General features: G+C 43.2%; 1 protein-coding gene across 3 annotated transcripts in view; it reads right to left on the bottom strand.

The window, feature by feature from the left end:
• LOC142315826 (peroxisomal membrane protein 11C-like) overlaps window positions 1-25,137 on the bottom strand; it is a 99,349-nt gene that overhangs the window by 20,900 nt on the left and 53,312 nt on the right. Inside the window, exons 5-6 of one of the 3 annotated variants that reach the window (XM_075352579.1) lie at window positions 22,887-22,950; window positions 19,651-19,734 (exon numbers count right to left, since the gene is read on the bottom strand). In XM_075352579.1, coding sequence (XP_075208694.1) covers window positions 22,911-22,950 — 40 coding nt within the window. In that variant the 3' untranslated portion in view covers window positions 19,651-19,734; window positions 22,887-22,910. Of the gene's footprint in view, window positions 1-15,829; window positions 19,735-22,886; window positions 22,951-25,137 lie in introns of those variants that run through there. The other 2 variants (XR_012754628.1, XM_075352578.1) reach the window with 2 other exon arrangements.

Raw genomic sequence — 25,137 nt, 5'->3', positions numbered from 1 at the left:
CTGGGGTTGATTACAGGTGTGTGGTTTTGCATTTGGAAGCTGTTGCTGTGACCAGACAACATGCGGTCTAAGGAACTCTCAATTGAGGTGAAGCAGAACATCCTGAGGCTGAAAAAAAAGAAAAAATCCATCAGAGAGACAGCAGACATGCTTGGAGTAGCAAAATCAACAGTTGGGTACATTCTGAGAAAAAAGGAAATGACTGGTGAGCTTGGGAACTCAAAAAGGCCTGGGCGTCCACGGATGACAACAGTGGTGGATGATCGCCGCATACTTTCTTTGGTGAAGAAGAACCCGTTCACAACATCAACTGAAGTCCAGAACACTCTCAGTGAAGTAGGTGTATCTGTCTCTAAGTCAACTGTAAAGAGAAGACTCCATGAAAGTAAATACAAAGGGTTCACATCTAGGTGCAAACCATTCATCAATTCCAAAAATAGACAGGCCAGAGTTAAATTTGCTGAAAAACACCTCATGAAGCCAGCTCAGTTCTGGAAAAGTATTCTATGGACAGATGAGACAAAGATCAACCTGTACCAGAATGATGGGAAGAAAAAAGTTTGGAGAAGAAAGGAAACGGCACATGATCCAAGGCACACCACATCCTCTGTAAAACATGGTGGAGGCAACGTGATGGCATGGGCATGCATGGCTTTCAATGGCACTGGGTCACTTGTGTTTATTGATGACATAACAGCAGACAAGAGTAGCCGGATGAATTCTGAAGTGTACCGGGATATACTTTCAGCCCAGATTCAGCCAAATGCCGCAAAGTTGATCGGAGGGCGCTTCATAGTACAGATGGACAAAGACCCCAAGCATACAGCCAAAGCTACCCAGGAGTTCATGAGTGCAAAAAAGTGGAACATTCTGCAATGGCCAAGTCAATCACCAGATCTTAACCCAATTGAGCATGCATTTCACTTGCTCAAATCCAGACTTAAGACGGAAAGACCCACAAACAAGCAAGACCTGAAGGCTGCGGCTGTAAAGGCCTGGCAAAGCATTAAGAAGGAGGAAACCCAGCTTTTGGTGATGTCCATGGGTTCCAGACTTAAGGCAGTGATTGCCTCCAAAGGATTCGCAACAAAATATTGAAAATAAAAATATTTTGTTTGGGTTTGGTTTATTTGTCCAATTACTTTTGACCTCCTAAAATGTGGAGTGTTTGTAAAGAAATGTGTACAATTCCTACAATTTCTATCAGATATTTTTGTTCAAACCTTCAAATTAAACGTTACAATCTGCACTTGAATTCTGTTGTTGAGGTTTCATTTCAAATCCAATGTGGTGGCATGCAGAGCCCAACTCTCGAAAATTGTGTCACTGTCCAAATATTTCTGGACCTAACTGTATATGCCCCCCCCCCCACTGTAGTAACTTGTATGTTCCTCCAAGTAACTTGTATGTTCCCCCCAGCAACATATATGCTGTTTATTATGTTAATATTTTATTGTATTTTTTTTAATGGGGGGGCCCCCATTCAGACTTTTGCTATGGGGCTCCATGATTTCTATGTACGCCCCTGCCCATGCTTTCAACTTCCTGCAGTAGTGACCCTGCTCCTGTGACCGGCTTTACCACCGATCGCACAAAGAGCCAGGCACATCAGGACTATAAGGCTTTGTGCGCACGTAAATGTTGAAATAATGCGTAATAGATTCAGTTTTTCAGCAGATAACATGCTGATTTCATGCACTCGGGATGCTGCCTCTCCCATAGACAGAGCAGGAGCTGCATCCAAAGCGCACAAATTAATTGACATGCTGCTTTTTTCTACGCACGGATTTGAGTTAAAATTTTGGCATCCAAATCGCTGCGTTCAAAAAAGCAACGTGCGCACGTATCATGCACAATCTACATAGATTGTGCTGGGGACGCAGGATGCATACATTTACGCTGCAGTGCTAAACGCAGCGTAAATGCATGTAATTATGCAACGTGCGCACAAAGCCTTAGAGACCCCTACTATCCTCCCACATTTAGGGGAAAAAGGGTGTCTTACAGTCTGAAAAATACAGTAACTCATTATACAGCCAGCGAAATGCAGAGAAAAAAGGAGCCTGTAAAACCGAAAAGGTGCAAAACTTTGTAATGACGCCAAATTCAAAAATGATTTTTCGTGTAAAATGTAGAAATTCAAGCAAATAAAATTATGTATACATATAAATAATCTCTATCAATATCCTCACAATGGGCCATTATCTTTAAGTAAAATTCTAATGTCTAGCCTTCAAAGATAATTTGTCAACAGGGTTTAGCAATATAAAGGAAAGGCATGGCTTTTCTGACAGCCAGGGCTGTGGAGTCGGAGTCATGGAGTCGGAGCTCAATTTGGTGGAGTCGGAGTCGGTATAAAATGCACCGACTCCTAAAATATATAATAAACTAGCTGTACTACCCGGCTTCGCCCAGGTTAATAACTGCTGTTAACAAAATAGAATGTATTAACAAAAATGTATTCTGCACACAAAAACCACAAAACAAATAGATAGAAATGTAATTATTAAATTGTTGCCTATATGAACCAATCAGAGCTCAGATTAACTGTAGCAAAATAGAAGCTAAAGCTGTGATTGGTTGCTATTGGCAGCCTGATAAATCTCCAGGCAACAGAAATCCCTCCCCCCTGACAGTATATATTAGCTCACACATACACATATAGACAGGTCATGTGACTGACAGCTGCCGTATTTCCTATGTGGTACATTTGTTGTTCTTGTAGTTTGGCTGCTTATTAATCAGATTTTTATTTTTGAAGGATAATAGCAGACTTGTGTGTGTTTTAGGGCGATTATGTGGCGAGGTTGGTGTATGTCTGGTGAGATGTGTGCTGAGGGTGCTATATGTGTTCAAGTACGTGGTAGTGTGTGGCGCATTTTGTGTGTGTGTTCATATCCCCGAGTGTGGGGAGTATCCCATGTCGGGGCCCCACCTTAGCAACTGTATGGTATATACTCTTTGGCGCCATCGCTCTCATTCTTTAAGTCCCCCTTGTTCACATCTGGCAGCTTTCAATTTGCCCCCAACACTTTTCGTTTCACTTTTTCAACATTATGTAGATAGGGGCAAAATTGATTGGTAAATTGGAATGCACGGGGTTAAAATTTCGCCTCACAACATAGCACCCGGCGCTGCCCGGGATAGTAACTGTCTCTCTGTTTCTCTCCCATTCTCTGTCTGTCTCCCCCTCTGTATATATCTCTTTGTCTCTCTCTCTCTCTCTCTCTCTCTCTCTCTCTCTATCTCTTTGTCTGTCTTTCTCTTTCACTGTCTGTCTATTTATCACTTTCCCTGTCTATCTACAGTCATATGAAAAGTTTGGGCACCCCTATTAATGTTAACCTTTTTTCTTTATAACAATTTGTTTTTTTGCAACAGCTATTTCATCTTCATATATCTAATAACTGATGGACTGAGTAATATTTCTGGATTGAAATGAGGATTATTGTACTAAAAGAAAATGTGCAATCCGCATTTAAACAAAATTTGACCGGTGCAAAAGTATGGGCACCCTTATGAATTTCTTGATTTGAACACTCCTAACTACTTTTTACTGACTTACTAAAGCACTAAATTGGTTTTGTAACCTGATTGAGCTTTGAACTTCATAGGCAGGTGTATCCAATCATGAGAAAAGGTATTTAAGGTGACCACTTGAAGTTGTTCTCCTATTTGAATCTCCTATGAAGAGTGGCATCATGGGCTCCTCATAACAACTCTCAAATGATCTGAAAACAAAGATTATTCAAAATAGTTGTTCAGGGGAAGGATACAAAAAGTTGTCTCAGAGATTTATACTGTCAGTTTCCACTGTGAGGAACATAGTAAGGAAATGGAAGAACACAGGTACAGTTCTTGTTAAGCCCAGAAGTGGCAGGCCAAGAAAAATGTCAGAAAGGCAGAGAAGAAGAATGGTGAGAACAGTCAAGGACAATCCACAGACCACCTCCAAAGACCTGCAGCATCATCTTGCTGCAGATGGTGTCAATGTGCATCGGTCAATAATACAGCGCGTGTTGCACAAGGAGAAGCTGTATGGGAGAGTGATGCGAGAGAAGCCATTTCTGCAAGCACGCCACAAACAGAGTCGCCTGAGGTATGCAAAAGCACATTTGGACAAGCCAGTTACATTGTGGAAGAAGGTCCTGTGGACTGATTAAACAAAGAGTGAGTTGTTTGGTCATACAAAAAGGCGTTATGCATGGAGGCAAAAAAACACGGCATTCCAAGAAAAGCACTTGCTACCCACAGTAAAATTTGGAGGAGGTTCCATCATGCTTTGGGGCTGTGTGGCCAATGCCGGCACCGGGAATCTTGTTAAAGTTGAGGGTCGCATGGATTCAACTCAGTATCAACAGATTCTTGACAATAATGTGCAAGAATCAGTGACAAAGTTGAAGTTACGCAGGGGATGGATATTTCAGCAAGACAATGATCCAAAACACTGCTCCAAATCTACTCAGGCATTCATGCAGGTTAACAATTACAATGTTCTGGAATGGCCATCCCAGTCCCCAGACCTGAATATCATTGAAAATCTGTGGGATGATTTGAAGCGTGCTGTCCATGCTCGGCGACCATCAAACTTAACTGAACTGGAATTGTTTTGTAAACAGAAATGGTCAAATATACCTTCATCCAGGATCCAGGAACTCATTAAAAGCTACAGGAAGCGACTAGAGGCTGTTATTTTTGCAAAAGGAGGAACTACAAAATATTAATGTCACTTTTATATTGAGGTGCCCATACTTTTGCACCGGTCAAATTTTGTTTAAATGCGGATTGCACATTTTCTGTTAGTACAATAAACCTCATTTCAATCCAGAAATATTACTCAGTCCATCAGTTATTAGATATATAAAACTGAAATAGCTGTTGCAAAAACCCAAATTGTTATAAAGAAAAAAGGTTAACATTAATAGGGGTGCCCAAACTTTTTCATATGACTGTATCTCTGTCTCTTTCCCTATCTGTCTCTTTTCCTCTCTTTCCGTCTGTCTCTTTCTCTCTGTCTCTTTCCCTGTGTCTGTCTCTTTGTATATTTACCTGTCTTTGTCTGTCTCTTACCCTGTCTGTCTCTTTCCCTCTCTTTCCCTGTCAGTCTGTCTCTTTGTCTGTGTCTGTCTCTTTGTGTCTGTCTCTTACCCTGTCTATGTCTGTTTCTTACCCTGTCTGTGTCTGGCTCTTTCCCTGTCTGTGTGTGTCTCTTTCTTTGTCTGTGTCTGCCTCTTTCCCTGTCTGTGTCTGCCTCTTTCCCTGTCTGTGTCTGTCTGTTTCCCTGGCTGCATTGTGACACTCCAACATTCCATATAAGGGCGTGGCTGCGCATTCTTCTGAAGTTCTGGCTGCACTGTGGCTCCCAGCTCCATTCGCTTTAATGGAGGCAGGTTTTTTGGTGAGTAACTGTAAAGAGCGGGGTTAAAATTTCCCCTCAAAACATAGCCTATTACGATCTCGGGGTCCAGAAGTGTGAGTGTGCAAAATTTTGTGGCTGTAGCTGCGACGGTGCGGATGCCAATCCCGGACATACACACACATACACACACACATTCAGCTTTATATATTAGATTGGGGACAGGAGTGCAATGCAGAGTGTGATGAAAATGTTTTCATAGGAATTTGGGAAATGTCCTATAAATGTCTGTTCTATTCCTGATCTAAGGCTACATTCACACACAGAGTTTTTTGAGGATACGTTTTTCAGCTGCAAAAGCAGATCAGCTTTTTAAAAAAAACACATCACCTGAAAGGTTTTTGAGCTCATAAATAATGCTTTCAATAGCAAAAGCAGATTAGAAAAACACCACACAAACTGACATACTCATTCTTTGTGAGGATCCTCACAAAATGCTGTGTCTGAATGTCCTATCTTGAAACCCATTGCCTTTGCTGGGATGCCCGGAGTCACTGCATTTCACTGAATTATTTTGCCATCAATTATCGATATGTTTGTGACAAGAAAGAAATTGTTAGTAACACACTGGCAGTAAAAGATAGTAAGGCTCATCACATCAACCAGTTTCTCCAGGCCTCAGTGGAAAAAGTTCTACAAGATTAGGAACGCAAAAAAGAACAGGTTCTTGCCATTGTAATGAACAATGCTTCAAACTTAAGTACAATTAAACTGATGAATGAGAGTAATGAACAACAGCTAGAAGAAAATTTAGGATTTAGTATGTCCTGTCATGACCTGCTGTTCTTTCTTGTTCTGTTTTTGTCCTGATGAAGAAGGCGGCTATGCCTTCGAAACGCGTTGACTCGTGCAAATAAAGGAAAGGATTTCATCGCACCTCCCGGATCTGTGGTTTTTCTAGCGCAGCATCAAACCCGTTTTTCCCTATTTACCCTAGGATTTAGTATGTGTGAGATGGAAGGCCACAGTGCTGCTGATGTAACTGAGGAACAAACAGATATTACAACAGAAGAACAGCAAAATGATACTTTAGAATTAGGTGATCTTGTTGAAGCTGCTTCAAAACACTTTCATATTCATCACATGTGCTGTGTTGTGCACACGCTCCTGCTGGCAATAAGAGATAGTCTGCAAGAGGGACCCCGGTTTCACACATCCGTCTTTTCACCGGTTTGGCGGATGCGGCGCACTCCAGTACAGTGTATACAGTACAGTGGCAGAGCGACAAACGATGGTCACATGCTTTCATGTGACCGCAGCATGTGACCCGGAAGTTGTGGCGCTGCCACTATACTGTATCGTACTGTACTGGCATGCGTCACATTCGCCAAACCGGCGAAAAGCCGGATGTGTGAAACTGGGTGGACATGCTGGAAATCTGATTGGGAAAGGGATGAAGTTGGTTATTGCCGCCAGAACCCGTAAAATTGATTCCATCTTGAAGAGACGTGCTAGGAAAGGGGCAATTGTTGATCAAGCCACTCGGTAAGGCAGCACTTATTTAATGACTGAGCGATTGCTTAAACTAAAATAATTTCTTATTGATATGGTGAACCCTCAACTAACCTTAAATGAAGGTCAATGGACACAGGTGGCTGAATTGAAGGAATTGCTTAATCACCCATTTACCGTGACTAAAAAATTACAAGCTGAAGATTTAACTCCTGGCATTTTCATAAGGGAGTGGAAGAACTTGCTATTTTGCCTGTCCCAAAGAGGAGGTTTAATCGCAGATGGCATTTCTGCTTCAATTAAATGGAGAGAGACACAGCTATTGGAAAATAAAATTCTTCTGGCCGCTGTTTATGTGGACCCAAGTCATCGTATACTGCTTGATGATCAACAGCTTACTAAAGGAAAAGAAGCTTTGAGTGAGGTAGCAGTTAGGATGAGCAGCTACAGGACTGCCAGGCGGAAGAGGACTTGGGGCCTGACAGTGCTACTGCTGCCATATCTTCATCCTCATCAGATGAGGAGTTTAACTTTGACAAGTATTTGGATGACATGGAGCAGCAAAGTGTTGCCGCAAGGAAAAAGATTTCACTCCGTCTCCTATAGCAGCAGATTGACCAGATTTCAGTAAAATGTTTCACTTGCTCTCAAAGAAATAGAAAAATTCAACCGTTCATCAAAACTGACTGTGCATGAGGCAATTCCTTTATACCCGGAAATTGTTAGAAATGTTGCCCATGTGGTTACGGCTTTGCCTCCAACCCAAGTTACTGTAGAGAGGTTGTTCTCTAGCCTTAAAATTATTAGGTCAGATTTGAGGTTATCTATGAAGGAGGATCTGATGGAGGCAATTCTATTTCTTAGAACAAATTCATATACTGCACAAATGTTATTTAGTATGTTTTTGTTGAAAACTGTTTTTTTTTGCCACTTATATATAACACTATATGTAATACACTATGTAAGTGGCAAAAAACAGTTTTCAACAAAAACATACTAAATAATAACATTTAGTATATTGCTTATATTTAAGTGAAAAATGTATTGTAGTACAATGTGAACATCAGACATTTAATCATTTTTATGATACAATAATCAAGATATTTAGCTAGAACATAAAGTATATTTATTGGAATAAAGTTTAGAACACAACAAACTGTATTAAATTGTAAATATGTAATTATATATATATATATATAATTACATATAATATATATACACACAGTACAGACCAAAAGTTTGGACACACCTTCTCATTCAAAGCGTTTTCTTTATTTTCAAGACTCTGAAAATTGTAGTCACATTGAAGGAATCAAAACTATGAATTAAAACATGTGGAATGAAATACTTAAAGTGTGAAACAACTGAAAATATGTCTTATATTCTAGGTTCTTCAAAGTAGCCACCTTTTGCTTTCATTACTACTTTGCACACTCTTGGCATTCTCTTGATGAGCTTCAAGAGGTAGTCACCGGAAATGGTTTTCCAACAGTCTTGAAGGAGTTCCCAGAGATGCTTAGCACTTGTTGGCCCTTTTGCCTTCACTATGCGGTCCAGCTCACCCCAAACCATCTCGATTGGGTTCAGGTCTGGTGACTGTGGAGACGTAGCACCCCATCACTCTCCTTCTTAGTCAAATAGCCCTTACACAGCCTGGAGGTGTGTTTGGGGTCATTGTCCTGTTGAAAAATAAATGATGGTCCAACTAAACGCAAACCGGATGGAATAGCACACCGCTGCAAGATGCTTTATTAGCCATGCTGGTTCTCTATGCCTTCAATATTGAATAAATCCCCAACAGTGTCACCAGCAAAGCACCCCCACACCATCACACCTCCTCCTCCATGCTTCACGGTGGGAACCAGCCATGTAGAGTCCATCCGTTCACCTTTTCTACAAAGACACCGTGGTTGGATCCAAAGATCTCAAATTTGGACTCATCAGACCAAAGCACAGATTTCCACTGCTCTAATGTCCATTCCTTGTGTCCAAACAAGTAAACAAGTCTCTTCTGCTTGTTGCCTGTCCTTAGCAGTGGTTTCCTAGGAGCTATTTTACCATGAAGGCCTGCTGCACAAAGTCTCCTCTTAACAGTTGTTCTAGAGATGAGAATTCTATACTAATATATATATTAAACATGCACACACACAAGATATATATATATTATATAAAATCTACTGTATATTAAATATTGTATAACATATTTACAATTTATTACAGTTTTTTGTGTTCTAAAGTTGTATTCCAATAAATATATCTTATGTTCTATCTAAATATCTTGATTATTGTATCATAAAAATGATTAAATATCTGATGTTCACATTGTACTACAGTACAATAAATTTTTCACTTAACTATAAGCAATATATATGGGAGTCGGAGTTGTGGAGTCAGAGTCGGTGCAAGGGAAATTGAGGAGTCTGAGTCGGAGTCGAAGGTTTGGCTTACTGACGCCACAGCCCTGCTGACAGCTCAGTGTATTTGGATGGGACTGTGGGTGGGGTCTTCTGGTCATCCCGCTTGCCTCCTGTGCATCTATGACAGGTCACAAATAATTCAGTGACTTGCTTCCTTTTCAGCTTAAAAGGAACCTGTCAAGTGCCATATGCTCCCAGGACCATGAGCAGTTCTGGATGCATATTGCTAATCCCTGCCTGACCGTCCCTGTATACACTAGCATAGATATAGGGATCTTCAGAAAAAGTATTTTTAAAGAACCTTTATAATATGGTAATGAAGCCAGCGACTAGTCATGAGGGCGCTACTTCCCCGACTACTCTGCCCTCTTAGCATGGTTACACGCCCACAGGGGTGTACTAACATGCTACGCAGTGCAGCATCACCAGCCGTGATGCGCGTACCTGTGTCCGCTGTTCAGAAGTCCCCAGCACTTCCGGTCATGCGCACTAGACCTCGCTGAAGCATTTATACCCGGCATCATACTGTGCATGACCGGAAGTGACTGGAGTTCTGAACAGCGAACACAAGTATGTGCCTCACCGCTGATGATACTGCTTTGAGTAGCATGTTAGTACGCCCCTGTGGGCCTGCTACCATGGTAAGAGGGCGGACTAGTCGGGGAAGTAATGACCTTGTGACTAGTCCCTGCGCTCAGCATACGGTAAAAGATCTTCAGAAATACTTTTTCTAAAGATCTCTTTAGCTATGCTAGTGTATACACGGACAGTTAGGCAGGGATTAGGAATATGCACCCAGAATTGCTCGAGGCTCTGGGTGCATATTGCACCTGACAGGTTGACTTTAATGAAAATGTCATTGAACCAAGATCTCGATGTGAGTATGCGCCGCCTTCAGCGCCATTTTACTGAAGACCTGCTGTGGAATCACACTGCGCATGCGTCACTCACCCCAAAGACAGCAGCGGCACAAAATGTACAAAAGGAGATAGGTCATGGAATAATCAGATCATTGAATAACCACACACAGGGGGCCAGGATAGGAGCAAAAGACCCTACCTCTAGTCACGCATAAATGCACAGAGCTGTCATTAGAAGATAACTTCAGATGCTAATTAAACAACCATAGATAATTTGTTTTTCATCTAAGGTTATCATAAATTAGTATAACAGCGTCATTATGGTCATGCATTTCCTTTATTCTGCTGTATCCTGCTTATAGGTTCTCTTTAAAGGCTAGAGATTAGAATAGGCTGCAAGAGTTTACTATAGCAGGATCAGAGGCGTATCTAGGGGCGGGGGGCTGGTAGGGCATGTGCCCCGGCCGCAACTGTCAGGGGGTGCTGTTAGGCCACCTGATGCAGCAGTCTCAGAGTCTCCCCAGTGGCTGCGTTTTAGCGCCCTGTAGTGGGAGCCAGCTATTCTGACTCCCAGCTGTCAGCCGGGACTCAGAGAAAGTGCGGTGCGCTTCTCCCACTGATCAATTGTCTTCGTATGTTTCAGATGTGAGGACAATTGTTGAAGTGGTGACCGCTGCCACGTCCGGGTCAGAGCGACATCTGCAGTGTGATCAGGTCAGCTGATCACACTGCTGAGGTCACTCTTCAGCACCGCAGACGCAGCAGACAATGCTAGTTATAAAGGTAGATGCTAGAGTGTACGTGCTCCTTCCAGGTATGAAGTAATTTCAACACACCCCTATCACATGATAGGGGCATGTTAAAAATACAGTCCGATGTTTCCAGCCAGAATAAACATTTTTCTAAGTCCACGAGGGCATGGAGTTGTTTATAATAAATGCGGTGGTCTGGGGATAAGACTCCCATATGGGGGCCCCCACTTACATAATTATGGTGGACGAGAGGAAACATCGCCATGCCCACCAGCCAAGCGAGTCACGCCCACTAACCTGGAAGGAGCCCGTACATTCTAGGCTCAACCTTGGTAAAGTGCTCCATTGGAGGTGAAGACAGCAAAGAGTGACAATATGGGGTGAGGGGGAGGAAGTATGTACGGACGCAGTATGGAGGGAGAGAAGGTGAGAAGGGGGAAGTATCTATTGACACAGTATTGTGGTAGAGAGGATGGAGAGGGGGAATAATCTATGGACATAGTATGGGGGAGGGAGAAGTATCTATTGACACAGTATGAGGGGAAAGTGGGTGGGGAGGGGAAATTAGTTATACAATGTGTGCAGAATTATTAGGCAAATGAGTATTTTGATCACATGATACTTTTTATACATATTGTCTTACTCCAAGCTGTATAAGCTAGAGAGCCAACTTCCAATTAAGTAAATCAGGTGATGTGCATCTCTGTAATGAGGAGGGGGTGTGGTATAATGACATCATCACCCTATATAAGGTGTGCTTAATGATTAGGCAACTTCCTTTCCTTTGACAAAATGGATCAGAAGAGAGATTTGGCGGGCTCTGAAAAGTCCAAAATTGTGACATGTCTTGCAGTGGGATGCAGCAGTCTCGAAATTGCCAAACTTTTGAAGCGTGATCACCGAACAATCAAGCATTTCATGGCAAGTAGCCAACAGGGTCGCAAGAAGCGTGATGCGCAAAAAAGGCGCAAAATAACTGGCCATGAATTGAGGAAAATCAAGCGTGAAGCTGGCAAGATGCCATTTGCCACCAGTTTGGCCATATTTCAGAGCTGCAACATTACTGGAGTCTCAAAAAGCACAAGGTGTGCCATACTCAGGGACATGGCCAAGGTAAGGAAGGCTGAAAAATGACCACCTTTGAACAAGAAACATAAGATAAAACGTCAAGACTGGGCCAAGAAATATCTTAAGACTGAATTTTCAAAGGTTTTATGGACTGATGAAATGAGAGTGACTCTTGATGGGCCAGAGGCTGGATCAGTAAAGGGAAGAGAGCTCCACTCCGACTCAGACGGCAGCAAGATGGAGGTGGGGTACTGGTATGGGCTGGTATCATCAAAGATGAACTTGTGGGACCTTTTCGGGTTGAGTATGGAGTGAAGCTCAACTCCTAGACCTACTGCCAGTTTCTGGAAGAACACTTCTTCAAGCAGTGGTACAGGAAGAAGTCAGTATCGTTCAAGACAAAAATGATTTTTATGCAGGACAATGCTCCATCACATGCATCCAACTACTCCACAGCGTGGCTGGCCAGTAAAGGTCTAAGAGATGAAAAAATAATGACATGGCCCTCTTGTTAACCTGATCTGAACCCCATAGAGAACCTGTGGTCCCTCATAAAATGTGAGATCTACAGGAACAGAAACAGTACACCTCTCGGAACAGTGTCTGGGAGGCTGTGGTGGCTGCTGCATGCAATGTTTGATTGTAAACAGATCAAGCAACTGCCAGAATCTATAGATTGTAGGCTGTTGAGTGTCATCATAAAGAAATAACTAATTTTTTGGGGTTTTGTCTTTGCAAGTCAGAAATGTTTATTTCTACATTTTGTGCAGATATATTGGTTTACCTGGTGAAAATAAACAAGTGAGATGGGAATATATTTGGGTTTTATTAAGTTGCCTAATAAGTCTGCATAGTAATAGTTACCTGCAAAAACAAATATCCTCCTAAGATAGCCAAATCGAAAAAAACCACTCCAACTTCCAAAAATATTAAACTTTGATATTTACAAGTGTTTTGGGTTGATTGAGAACAAAGTTGTTGATCAATAATAAAAAAAAACCTCTAAAATACAACTTGCCTAAAAATTTTACACATGGTGTAGACACAGCATGGGAGAGGATGGGGAGGGCGAAGTATCTATGAACATAGCATGAGGGAGAGCGGATGGGGAGCCCGAAATATCTATGGACACAGTTTGGGAAGCAAGGGTAAGGGGTGATATACGCAGACATAGTATGGGGAGCAAACTGGGGAAAGAAAATCAAAAGCAAAAAGCAAGAGGGCAAATTTTAGGACATGGTATGAGGAGCAAGTGGGCAGGATGGGTGCGGACACAGCATGGGGAGCAAGGGGGCAATGTATACAGATGTAGTATGGGGAGTGAGCGGGGCTGAGAACAGAGATAGTGAGGAGACAGTATGGGATGGGAAAAATGCGAAGGGGCACAGAATAGAGGTAGTGTTGAATGTGGTGGTATGGAGAGGAGATAGCTTGTGGGTACAGTACGAGGCAATCGTGAGGAGGGGGGGAGTGTGATGAGTACAGTATAAAGGCTGGGCAGTAAATGGGGACACAGTGTGAGGACAGTATGAAGAGTGGGCTCTGTATGGAAAGGAGAAGGCAGTGTGGAGGGCATTTACCATAAGAGGTAAAGTGTGTGGATCATATTTTGTGCAAAGAACAAAGAGAGGGGCAATTATTTATTCTGAGGCACAGCGTAGGGCAGATATTTTTATACAGCTGTAGTATAATTATTCTGCTATTTTTAAGGGTATCGTACCAGAATGTGCTGCAGAAGAACGGAGAAGATGGAAGTCTGCAGAGACGAGCTGTGGATGTGAAAAGTAATCATGGCGTCTGGGCAACATGAATAAACGAAAGAAGCGACTCCAATCAGCGACAACATCATCTATAAAAGGTACCTGAATGTAAATAAAGGTATAATACCCCATAACTAAACGCGTATCGCCACGTGAAAAAAATGGCCTCCTCTGGGGAAAGTGACACTTTTCCCTGAGGAAGCCACTTTTTTCATGTGGCGATATGCGTAGGTTCTTTCCTCACCCCTCACATTGTTTCACCTTTGACTCACTGGTTACCCAGGATCATCCAGGACTTTTTCAGGTTGTATATGTACTGTCATCTGTTTCATGTCCGCACAGCTTTGGCATGGATGGCGCAGTTATGGGGGTATTATACCTTTATTTAAATGAATTTCTGTATTTATCACTTAACAGTCTTTTTTTCGGTTTGATCTATGCATGTATCTTTTTCATTGGTACTTATTTCATTGTATAGATTGCTAACAGGGTTCAAGTGAGGTCTATAATAATTTTTTAAATTATGAGAGGGGGTGAGGCTTAGGTGTAGTATTATTGTACACACAAGTTGTACTTCTCTTAGCTATGTGCTTTTTAATTGTTTTTATTGTGAACTCCTATTTTCTGTCTTTTGGTGTATTAATAAAAAATTACATTTTACATATTTACTGGGTGAGCCCACCTTTTTTGCACATCCGCTTGTTTCTCTCTTTCATATTCTCATGTGTTTTGGGATGTGTTGTGTGGTTTAGATCCCCTGTATTTGTCGCTGTGGTGCCTTCCCTATTCATTACATTTAAGACTCACTGCCAAACACAGCATGCGGTGATTCTTTTCTCATGCCAATACGGCATGAGAAGTCCACTGCAGATAGACACTACCCTATAGTTTTACCCTGGTGTGACTGCAGTCCGATGCTTTATCGGATTGCAATCGTCTGTGCAAAACACCAGTGGAACCGAAGCTTTACTGTGGTTTCTGTATTGTCCAGTATCTCCTTACCATTGTGAAAGGGAATCGGTCACCAGGTTTTTGCTCCCTATCTGAGAGCAGCATAATAGAGACAAACACCCTGATTCCAGCGATGTGTCACTTACTGAGCCGTTTGTTGTCATTTTGATAAAATCAATGTTTTCTCTGCTACAGATCTACAAGTTAAACAGAGATCCTGAATATGTTGGACTACCTGCAGCATGCCAAGTAGTCCTGTAATGATAATCTACGCCTGATTAAACCGTGATTTTCTCAGAACTACACTAAGCAGCCCAGTAAGTGACATATTGCTGGAATCAGGATCTCTGCCCCTGTGTTAGACTACTCTCAGATTAGGTGTTAAAAACCTGGTGACAGATTCCCTTTAAAGATGTACTGGAAGCTGTAGGTTCATGTAATACAAATGGACAGTATATGGGTCTGACCTGATATTACAATTGATATACCATGTACTGGTTCTGATTATGTATTTCTGTATTGATGCGGTGTTTCTGAACTTATGGGGTTATATGGATGTATTTCTGTACTGCTGGTGGTTTTGATGATCAATTTCTATACTACTTGTTGTTCTGATGATGAATTTATTTACTGCTTGTGGTTCTGGTGATGCATATCTGTATTTGTTGTGATTCTGATTATGTATTTCTGTACGGCTTGTGGTTGTGATGCTGAGTTTCTGTACTCATGGGGGTTCTAGTTATGTATTCTGGTAGTTGTGGTGCTGTTATTAGTTGTGATCCTGTGCACAAATAACAATTCATAAATTGTAAGATTACTTTCACATTGATGACCTATCTTTAGAATAGGTCATCAATATCTGATCTGCTGGTGCAGGTGGCTGGAAATGCTTATTTCCGGATCTGTTCCATATTCTGATAGTGTCCGCCTCCGGGTACTGCACATCCTTCTCATTGGCTTGAACAGGAAGCTGCTGCCACTATCACAAGGTGGAGCACTTCTAGCCCCTGACGGGGGTGCCAGGTGCCAGACCCCGGCCGATCAGTCATTGGTGACCTATCCTAAGAATACACCATCAATGTTGAAAGAAATCCGGAATTCCAGCAACAAAGTCCAGGAAATCAAGTTAAAACTTAAGAAATTTATTGAGGCATATTAAAATGTCCAAACATGGTTCTGAGCGTGATCGAGAGGACGCATTTCGAACAAGGTAGTTCTTAGTCTGTTTGCCAGCTTCTTTTTGCTTGCACAAGTCCTGGATATAGTGGTCTCCTTTGGCAACAGGTGAGCGGATACTATTTTTCTTTTTGTGGACACCATCAATGTTGACGTAGTGGACAACCTCTTTAATAAAGTATTGTGCTGTCTGACAAGTTAAGGGGTACTGTGTTTTTATTTATGTTTGGAGCATTAAAGGGGTTATTCCAAGTTTGTGAGGAGTCTGCACTCATTCTGTGTGTCACGCTATGTGACTGCAGACTTCTGAATTCTCACAGTGTGCACACTGCATGCTATCAGGATTCTCTGGTCCAGGCAGTGAGAGTGGGAGGTTATGAAACCGCAAGTATGTGATTTGCATACATATGGTCTTGTGCCGACTAGACATGCATGGCCTCACTTAATGAAAATTAATTGAGTGAGACCAGACACGTCAAATCAGAACGTGGCCAGAAATATACAAATCTCACACTTGCTTACATGACAGTCTACTCTCACCACTGGAACCGGAGAATCATAAAAGTGTGCACTGCGAGTAGTGAAAATTCAGAATCTCAAACCTAGACAAAACAGTGTAGTATCCCCAGTTCTAACAGTGTGTAATATACTCTCAGTCGGGATTCAACACTGCTCGCTGGTTCTAGCAGTCACCACATGGCCACTCCACTCATTTGTGATTTTCATACTTGCATGTGACAACTGGCTTTTCTTCCTACGTTTCTCATTTAACATTGAGAGAATTATTAAGAGCAGCTCATCATCACGGGACTAAGTATGCAAATCACATATGAAGGATTGGTCACATGATGACCACCAAACTGCTTGGTGGTAGGGGGGGCTCCAAACTGAATTCTTGCCCTGGATACTTAAAAGCCTAGATACACCTCTGAGCAGGATAGTACTAAGAAACTGTTGTATTGTATGGCTAGTAGTACCCGCTGTCCAAAGAAGGATTACCAGTAATGTGTGGTATCTATAGAAAATACCCATATATTCATCATATTTTTCAATTAAGACAGGTATCCTAACCTATGCTAATTATGTCATAATACAAGCTCAACATGTTCACTAGTGTTCTGATTTCTCTCCAAATTACCAAGGTAGAAACATAAACCAGTCACGTAAGTACTGATCTGTGATTGTACCAAAACGCTTTAAAGATCTGCTGAAAAGAGAAGGAAAAGAAACTGTATGCTGTAGTAAACAAGGTAAAATCAACAGCCTAAATATGACTAAAAATAGACATTAAGGCCCGATTCAGCGTCTTGGCGCCTTTTTTCTAGAATAAAAATGGTTCTCAGTGACTTTTTTTGAATTTTATTTTTACTTACCATAATTTGCACTTTTAAATGAAACCCGTCAACAGGTTTTTAGACCCCAAATTACCGTCATCATAGTAAAGTACCTGTAATGATGGAGCCTCCATACCTTTACATTATAAAGCCATTGTCACGTAATACAATTCTTACAAAAATGAGCTCGCAAGTGCAGAAGCTTGGCCTGTGCTTACCTCTCCGGCCTTTCTCCTCCCGGTGTCGGCTTGCTGCCAGTGATTGATAGGTCACTCATCTCAGTGAATTGACCTGTTCCCCCTCCCAGCCGGCATCTCATGCAGGTGGCGCCACTTCGGGGGTGGCCCCTGTGCAGTAATGTGCTGACGACGTTGTGAGAGCTGGAATATCCATCCATGCATGTGCAGCTCTCATGAATGTTGGTGCTAGTGTGAGATGTCGGCCAGAGAGCAGAATGACCTGTCAATCAATGGCAGGTGGCCAACACTGGTCTGAGAGAAAGAGGGAGGGAGGCCGGAGAGCTGCACGTGCCGGCTGAATCGCTGCTCCTGCGAGCTCATTTGCATAAGAATGTAGCAATAGATTAAATGACAATGGAGACATGGACTTACAATATTAAGGTATGGAGGTAATCATCATTACAGATACTTTACTGTGATGATGTTACTTTGAGGTCTAAAAACCTGCTGAAATGTTTCCTTTAACTGATGTTACTTGTTTTCGGCAGGGTTTGTTTTTTTTTGTCTGACATTATGGACATATTTTTCCTTTTGCAGATGTTCCAGCCTAATTTATCACTTGCAATTTTTAGAAATGCAGCAGAATTTTTATGCAATTATACTCTAGTGGAGTACAAGATCGAAGTTCATTTTTGTGCAGTAGAAGGCTAACGTGCAAACATTTTACATGGTGGTGCAACGTTTTGCTCTAAAAAGCTGTGATACGATAAAAGCTAAGAAAAAGAGTATTTTTAATTGGGCTCAAATCCATTAATTAATGTGCACCATTTTGAAGACATTGATGAAAAACAGCAGCAAGACCTGAGTTCAGAAATAATATATGGTTTAGGATTTCTATAGACTTCTCCACAAATCCTAATCCTAGAGGCCATGACTAGCATGCTGGGATTGGAAGTACCGTACTTTTTCCCCCCAAATGTTGGAGGAAAGTGGGGGGTGCGTCTTACGGTCTGAATATAGGGCTGCGGCCAGGAATGAGGGTGCTGCGGTGGAGCGGGTCATCGGCGGCATGAGCAGGCTGTGGCAGCGCCTGCCGTGACCACGTGGGCCCGCTCATTACATATGCACGCCCATCATCTCAGTGCTGAAGCCAGCACTGACAGGTGGGTGGGGTGATGGGCAGGGGGTGTGCACGCATAATTAATAGCCTGCCGTGATCACCCCTGGCAACTACAACATCAGCGCAGGGGGCAGTGAATAAGTACGGTACCGTACACTCACCCGTCACCGTTCCCCTGCAGCACCGCGATCTCCTCCTGTCTGCCGGCCAGCTGATCTGTGTAGCGAGCGGTGAGCACAGAGATGACGTCATACCTGTGAACGCTCTCCACACACAACAGCCGGCAGACAGGAGGACATTGCGATGCTGTAGGGGAACGGCTCCACACAGGTCAGCGCCGGGGGCAGTGAATCAGTATACTCACCCGTCACCGTTCCCCTGCCGCACTGCAATCTCCTCCTGTCTGCCGGCCAGCTGATCTGTGTAGCGAGCGGTGAGCACAGAGATGACGTCATCGCTGTGCGCACTGCTAGTCACGCAGGTCAGCTGACCGGCAGACAGTAGGACGAGCGATGCTGCAGGGAACAGTGACGGCTCCACACAGGTCAGCAGTGCTGCTGCCGCTACATGCAGGGGGAGGAGCGAGGAAAGGTGAGTATAAACGTTTATTTTTTTGTGTAATACAGGATACATGCCATATAGCAGGATGGGGCCATATAGCAGGATGGATGGGGGTATATAGCAGGGTAAGGGCATATAGCAGAATGGCAGTATATATCAGGATGGGGAGCATATAGCAGGATGGCAGTATATAGCAGGATGGCAGTATATAGCAGGATGGGGGTATATATACAAGGCAGGAGGATCATTACCAGGATGGGGTACCTTAGCAGAGAATTTGGGAACATTACCCCCATAACAGTGTCAGCAGCAGATCCTCGCCCCATAGTGTGTCATGACCACATTTTTTGCTTAAAATTTTATTTTCCTCCTCTAAAACCAGGGTGCGTCTTATGGTCCGGTGTGTCTTATAGTCCGAAAAATACGGTAGGTAGACGACATAATCCACTTCTGCCTTTGACTTTAGACTCCTGCAGAGCTTCCTCCAACGGCAGTCTGGTAGATTCCAATTATTGAAGAAATTGTCCCCATCAGACCAACCAGCCATGTTGGAGAGCATCCCCCCCATAGAAAACCGGGTGGCATCCAGTGAACAGCATTAACTAGATCAGAGAAACAGCTGATAATGCTCAAAAGTTCTGATCTCATCTGGAACTTAAGTTCTCCTCGGCTCCTTGGAGGATCGTCCCTGAAAAACAAAAGGACTGTCAAAAGAAAGGCAACCAGTAGTCCTCCAACTGACTGGGACGCAAAATAAAAAGAATATGAAATATTGTAGAATTAAAGGGGTTATGTCACAAAATACATTCATCACCTATCCAAAGGATAATCATTGGGGGTACAACTTCTGGGACTCCCACGCAAATAAAGCAGTAGCCCACGTGCATGATCACCACTCCATGCACTTCTATGGGACTAAAGAGGTGACAACCATCTGACGGAAGTGAACCTATCCTACTAGACCGAACTTGCCAATTTTGCTGTTATCAGTCAACCATCTGATGTGTATGACTGTTTATTGAGACTGTGAGTCGGATAGGTTCAAATTAAACATCTAACACTTGCACTAGGGGGAGATAAGCCGCTGCCAGAGATATCTTGCTTTAGTGTCTGCATTGAAAGCACAATGCTCAGTCAAGATAAACAGTTCATGTGAATTGGAGAGAGATATTACTCACAGCAAGTTGGGCTGTAGTGTGTACATCGCCCAGGCCAAAAGCTAATGCTCTACCAGGATACAGCTAAACCCCCACTAATGTGGAAGCGTCACAGGTGCAGGAGAAGCAGATCACACACACACCTCCATGGAATGGAGGGGAGGCGAATGCTAGATAATAAAACTGCACACAAGTGGCTTGCATAGAGCGCTGTTCACATGCAGATGGCACAGTCACAAACCCGCAGCCTATTAGGTGACGCCCTTCTATTAGATCAGGCGGGCTGCCAAGCCGTACCCCACTGTGTATCATGCACGGACAGACACTCTACAATGCAAGGCCCAACAGGCCTAATTTTTGGAGGACATTGTCCTCTTTTTGTTGCTATTTTTATATATGAATTGGAGAGAGATAGCTGTGGGCAGATAACTCATTCTGAGGTTAAAGGCCCAGTCACACTAAACAACTTACCAGCGATCCCAACAACGATACAACCTGATAGGGATCGCTGGCAAGTTGCAGGTCGCTGGTGAGATGCCACACTAAGCGACGCTCCAGCGATCCCACCAGCAACCTGACCTGGCAGGGATCACTGGAGCGTCGCTACACGGGTTGCTGGTGAGCTGTCACACAGGCAGATCTCACCAGCAACCAGTGACCAGCCCCCAGCGACTCGTGGAAGCATGCTGCGCTTGGTAACTAAGGTAAATATCGGGTAACCAACCCGATATTTACCTTGGTTACCAGCGCACACCGCTTAGCGTTGGCTCCCTGCACACCTAGCCACCATACACATCGGGTTAATTACCCGATGTGTAGTCCTGCTACGTGTGCAGTGAGCAGGGAGCCGGCACTGACAGCGTGAGAGCGGCGGATGCTGGTAACGAAGGTAAATATCGGGTAACCAAGGAAAGGGCTTCTTGGTTACCCGATGTTTACCGTGGTTACCAGCGTCCGCAGAAGCCGGCTCCCTGCTCATTCAGTTATTGCTCACTCGCTGTCACACACAGCGATGTTTGCTTCACAGCGGGAGAGCAACAACTAAAAAATGGTCCAGGACATTCAGCAACAACCAGCGACCTCACAGCAGGGGCCAGGTTGTTGCTGGATGTCACACACAGCGACATCACTAGCAACATCGCTGCTAAGTCACAAAAGTCGTTCCTTAGCAGCGATGTTGCTAGCGATGTTGCTTAGTGTGACGTGGCCTTAACTGTAAGGCCTCATTCAAATGTGTGTGTGGCATGTACGATTTTTATACGCTTTGTTTCACGGAAACAACACATACCCATTATAATCTATCATTACAGAGAGGGGGGAGCCAGCACTACCTATGAATGGCATGCAACAAATAAAAAGTGTAAAATTCAGAAATTCATTCCTACTGTACTATAATGCAAAATGAGAGCGTTTTAGCAAACAATTGATCAATAATTTGAGCCACCCCTGCCACGTCACATCTAAATGGGGAGGTCCTACTCTATATTATATAATTTGCCATTGTGCCATACGGCCTCCGAAATATTTTAATAAGTAGAACCATATAAAAGCAACACATACCTGTGACATCTCAGAACCGCTCCCATGTTGCAAAGACAGATAGCTGCAAATAAAGGCAGTCCAGATGCCAGCATATGCAGCAAGGCCACACACACACCAACACAATGTCAAAACTGGCCCTCACAGTGTGTCTGACCAGCAGCCATGGATAAAGGCAGAGCAGGCCCAAGTAAATGGTGCTTAATTAATGATGCCTGTGGAACAGGGTGAGGTAGTTCAATGTGAACAGACTCCAACATTAGTTTTGATAGTAGCAGAAGGAATTTGCAAAAATTCTCATTTTGCATTATAGTACAGTAGGAATGAATTTGTGAATTTTACACTTTTTATTTGTTGCATGCCATTCACAGGCAGTGCTGGCTCCCTCATCTTTGTAATGATTTACTGGTCTGGTGGCTGACCCCCACCAGGCCGTGCATGCCCAGTGTGGTTTGCAAATTCCTAAAACTAATGTTGGAGTCTGGGAGTCTGTTCACATTCAACTATCTCACCCTGGTGTGTGTGGCCTTGCTGCATATGCTGGCACCTGGACTGCCTTTATTCGCAGTTATCTGTTTTTGCAACATGGGAGCGGTTCTGAGATGTCACAGGTATATGTGTTGCTTTTATATGGTTCTGCTTATTAAAATATTTAGGAGGCCGTATGGCACAATGGTAAATTATATAATATAGAGTTGGACCCCCCTATTGAGATTTGCCGTGACGGGGCAGGGGCGGCTCAAATTATTGATCAATTGTTTGCTAAAAATCTCATTTTGCATTATAGTACAGTAGGAATGAATTTGTGAATTTTACACTTTTTATTTGTTGCATGCCATTCACAAGCAGTGCTGGCTCCCCCTCTCTGTAACATTATAATCTATGGTGTTATTCTCATGTCCGTGGTTTGACACGGATTGTGTGTCCATGTAAAACCCATAGAGACGTCGTTTTTTTGTACGGTATTACGGATGAAAAAGGTCAATACAAGTCTGTGGGTCCGTGAGAAACACGATGAGCACAGAGAGGACATCGATGTACAATCCATACGCTTTACATATTTAACATTGCAACGTATAGCAGAAGCTTTGTGATTTACTTCTTTAGCCATCTGTGAAAAAATTTGATTTTTTTTGGTACTCACCATTAAATCTGTTTTTCATAGGCTTCATTGCAGGACACAGAAACCTGGGATAGTTTGCTGCCACCTGGAGGTTTACATAGATATTACATAAAACTAAAAGTTAGTTTCTCCCCAGCAGACTATACCTTGATCTGCAGGAATCGGCCTCCTCAGTTTAGTAAGAAAGCAATAAAAGTAAGAATAAGAAACCTAAGAAGAATAACTCAAATATATACCACTGGCAAAATTGGATGGGACCTGTGTGTCCCAATGAAGACTATTAGAAACATAGTTTACGGTTTGTAACAAAAATCTGATTTTCTCAGTCGCTTCATTGGGGGACACAAAATCCCTAGACATTCAAAAGCGGTCCCTGGGGTGTGAGAAGGCACATACAGTATAAGCAACAATTCTGTTAACATCACAAAACTTACTAGTGTAGTGCAAATTGAAGGCTCATTAACTGCTACCTGTAAAATTTTCCAGCCCAAGCCACACCAGTCAGAGCAAAGATATGGACCCTTTAGAATTTAGAAAACTATATACAGATGCCCAGGTAGCAGCCTTACAGAGTTGAAAGACCGAAGCCAACCGCCCTAGTGGAGTGTGCCCTGATGTTGAAAGGAGGAACCCTGTCCTTCAACTTGTACGCCTGAATGACATTCGCTTTAATCCAGAACAAATAAGGAATCGTACCACAGTGGCAGACAACTAATATCGTACAGGCCTAACCACATCCAGACTGTGTAATCTTTTCCATGGATAAGGTGGAAAAGGACAACATAAAGGTAAAGGCCCCTTTACACACTGCAACATCGCTAGCGATATCGCTGTAACGTCACCGGTTTTGTGACGTAATAGCGACCTCCCCAGCGACATTGCAGTGTGTGACACACATCAGCGACCTGGCCCCCGCTGTGAGGTCGCTGATCGCTACAAGTCGTTCAGGACCATTCTTTGGTCCTTTGTTTCCTGCAGCGCATCATGTATCGGTGTTTGATACCGTTCAACGACATCGTTAGCAACCCAGCCCATAGGCGTGCTAGCGTTCCCTTTCCAGCGAGGTCGTTCTGCAGGTCCGTAACGCTGCTGCGTCGTTGGCCAGATCTGCCTGTTTGACAGCTCACCAGCGACTGTTAAGAGACTTTCCAGCGATCCCGGCCAGGTACAGTTCGCTGGTGGGATCGCTAGAAAGTCTCAGTGTGTAAAGGGGCCTTAACACAATGTTATCATTAAGGTGGAAGGCATAAACCTTAGGAAGGAAAGTCAGAATCGGACTTAACATCACCTTGTACTGATGAACAATGAGATAAGGAGCAGGCAAGAAAGGGGTGCCAATTCAGATACCCTTCTAATAAAGGTGATGGCTATAAAAACACCACATTCTGAGCTAGTAAAAGAGCTGGGATCTCCCTGATAGTATTGAAAGGGAAACCCTGAAGACCCTCTAGAACTAGGTTAAGGGTGGCCGATTAGGAACCTGATAAGCACTAGTCTCTGGAAAAAAAAGTTCTGACATGCAGTTCTGCAGCCAAATTCCTCTGTGAAAAAAAAAGTAGGGACAATAAAGAAAAAAAGAAAAAAAAACAAAAAACACCACAATGGGGAAATGGACTTCTTCCTAGCCCTGATCATGGTCTGTATCACTGGCTCTTAAAGCCCAAACCTCCTCAGAACCGAGGCTTCAACAGCAATACTGTTAAAGCAAGCAGTTGTAAATTCTAGAAATAAAATGGACCCAGAGATAACAGGTTGGGCAGATCGGAATGGGCCACAGAGAATCACCTAATAGGCTGATGTTGTCTGAATACCAAACCGTCATGTGCCAGTTCGGAGGCACCAGGATCATGGGAGCCTCTTCTTCCCTGATCTTGTAGAGAAGTCTGGGAAGAAGAGGAATAGGTGGGAAGAGATAAGCTTGAGATAACTGGGACCAAGGAATTGCCAACACATCGACAAAAACCATCTGTGTGCCCCCAGCTCTCATGACAAATGCTGATACTCTGTGGTTTAATCTGGAAACCATAAGATCGACGTCCAGACTGCACCAGTGAAGGTCTGAAGACTACTATGTGAAGGGTCCATTCCCGTGGGTCTACCTTCTGGCGACTGAGAAAATCCGCCTCCAATTGTCTACCCTGGCAATGTAAACTACTGAAATCAGCGGAACTCTGTCTTCTACCTACCTTAGAATTCTTGACATCTCCAACATGACTTCTTGCTCCCCTCTGATGATTGATATATGCTACCACCGAGGAGTTGTCTGATTGGA

The sequence above is a fragment of the Anomaloglossus baeobatrachus genome, chromosome 1 (assembly GCF_048569485.1).
Source record: "Anomaloglossus baeobatrachus isolate aAnoBae1 chromosome 1, aAnoBae1.hap1, whole genome shotgun sequence".
NCBI lineage: Eukaryota > Metazoa > Chordata > Amphibia > Anura > Aromobatidae > Anomaloglossus > Anomaloglossus baeobatrachus.
This window is presented reverse-complemented; position numbering and strand designations above follow the sequence as displayed.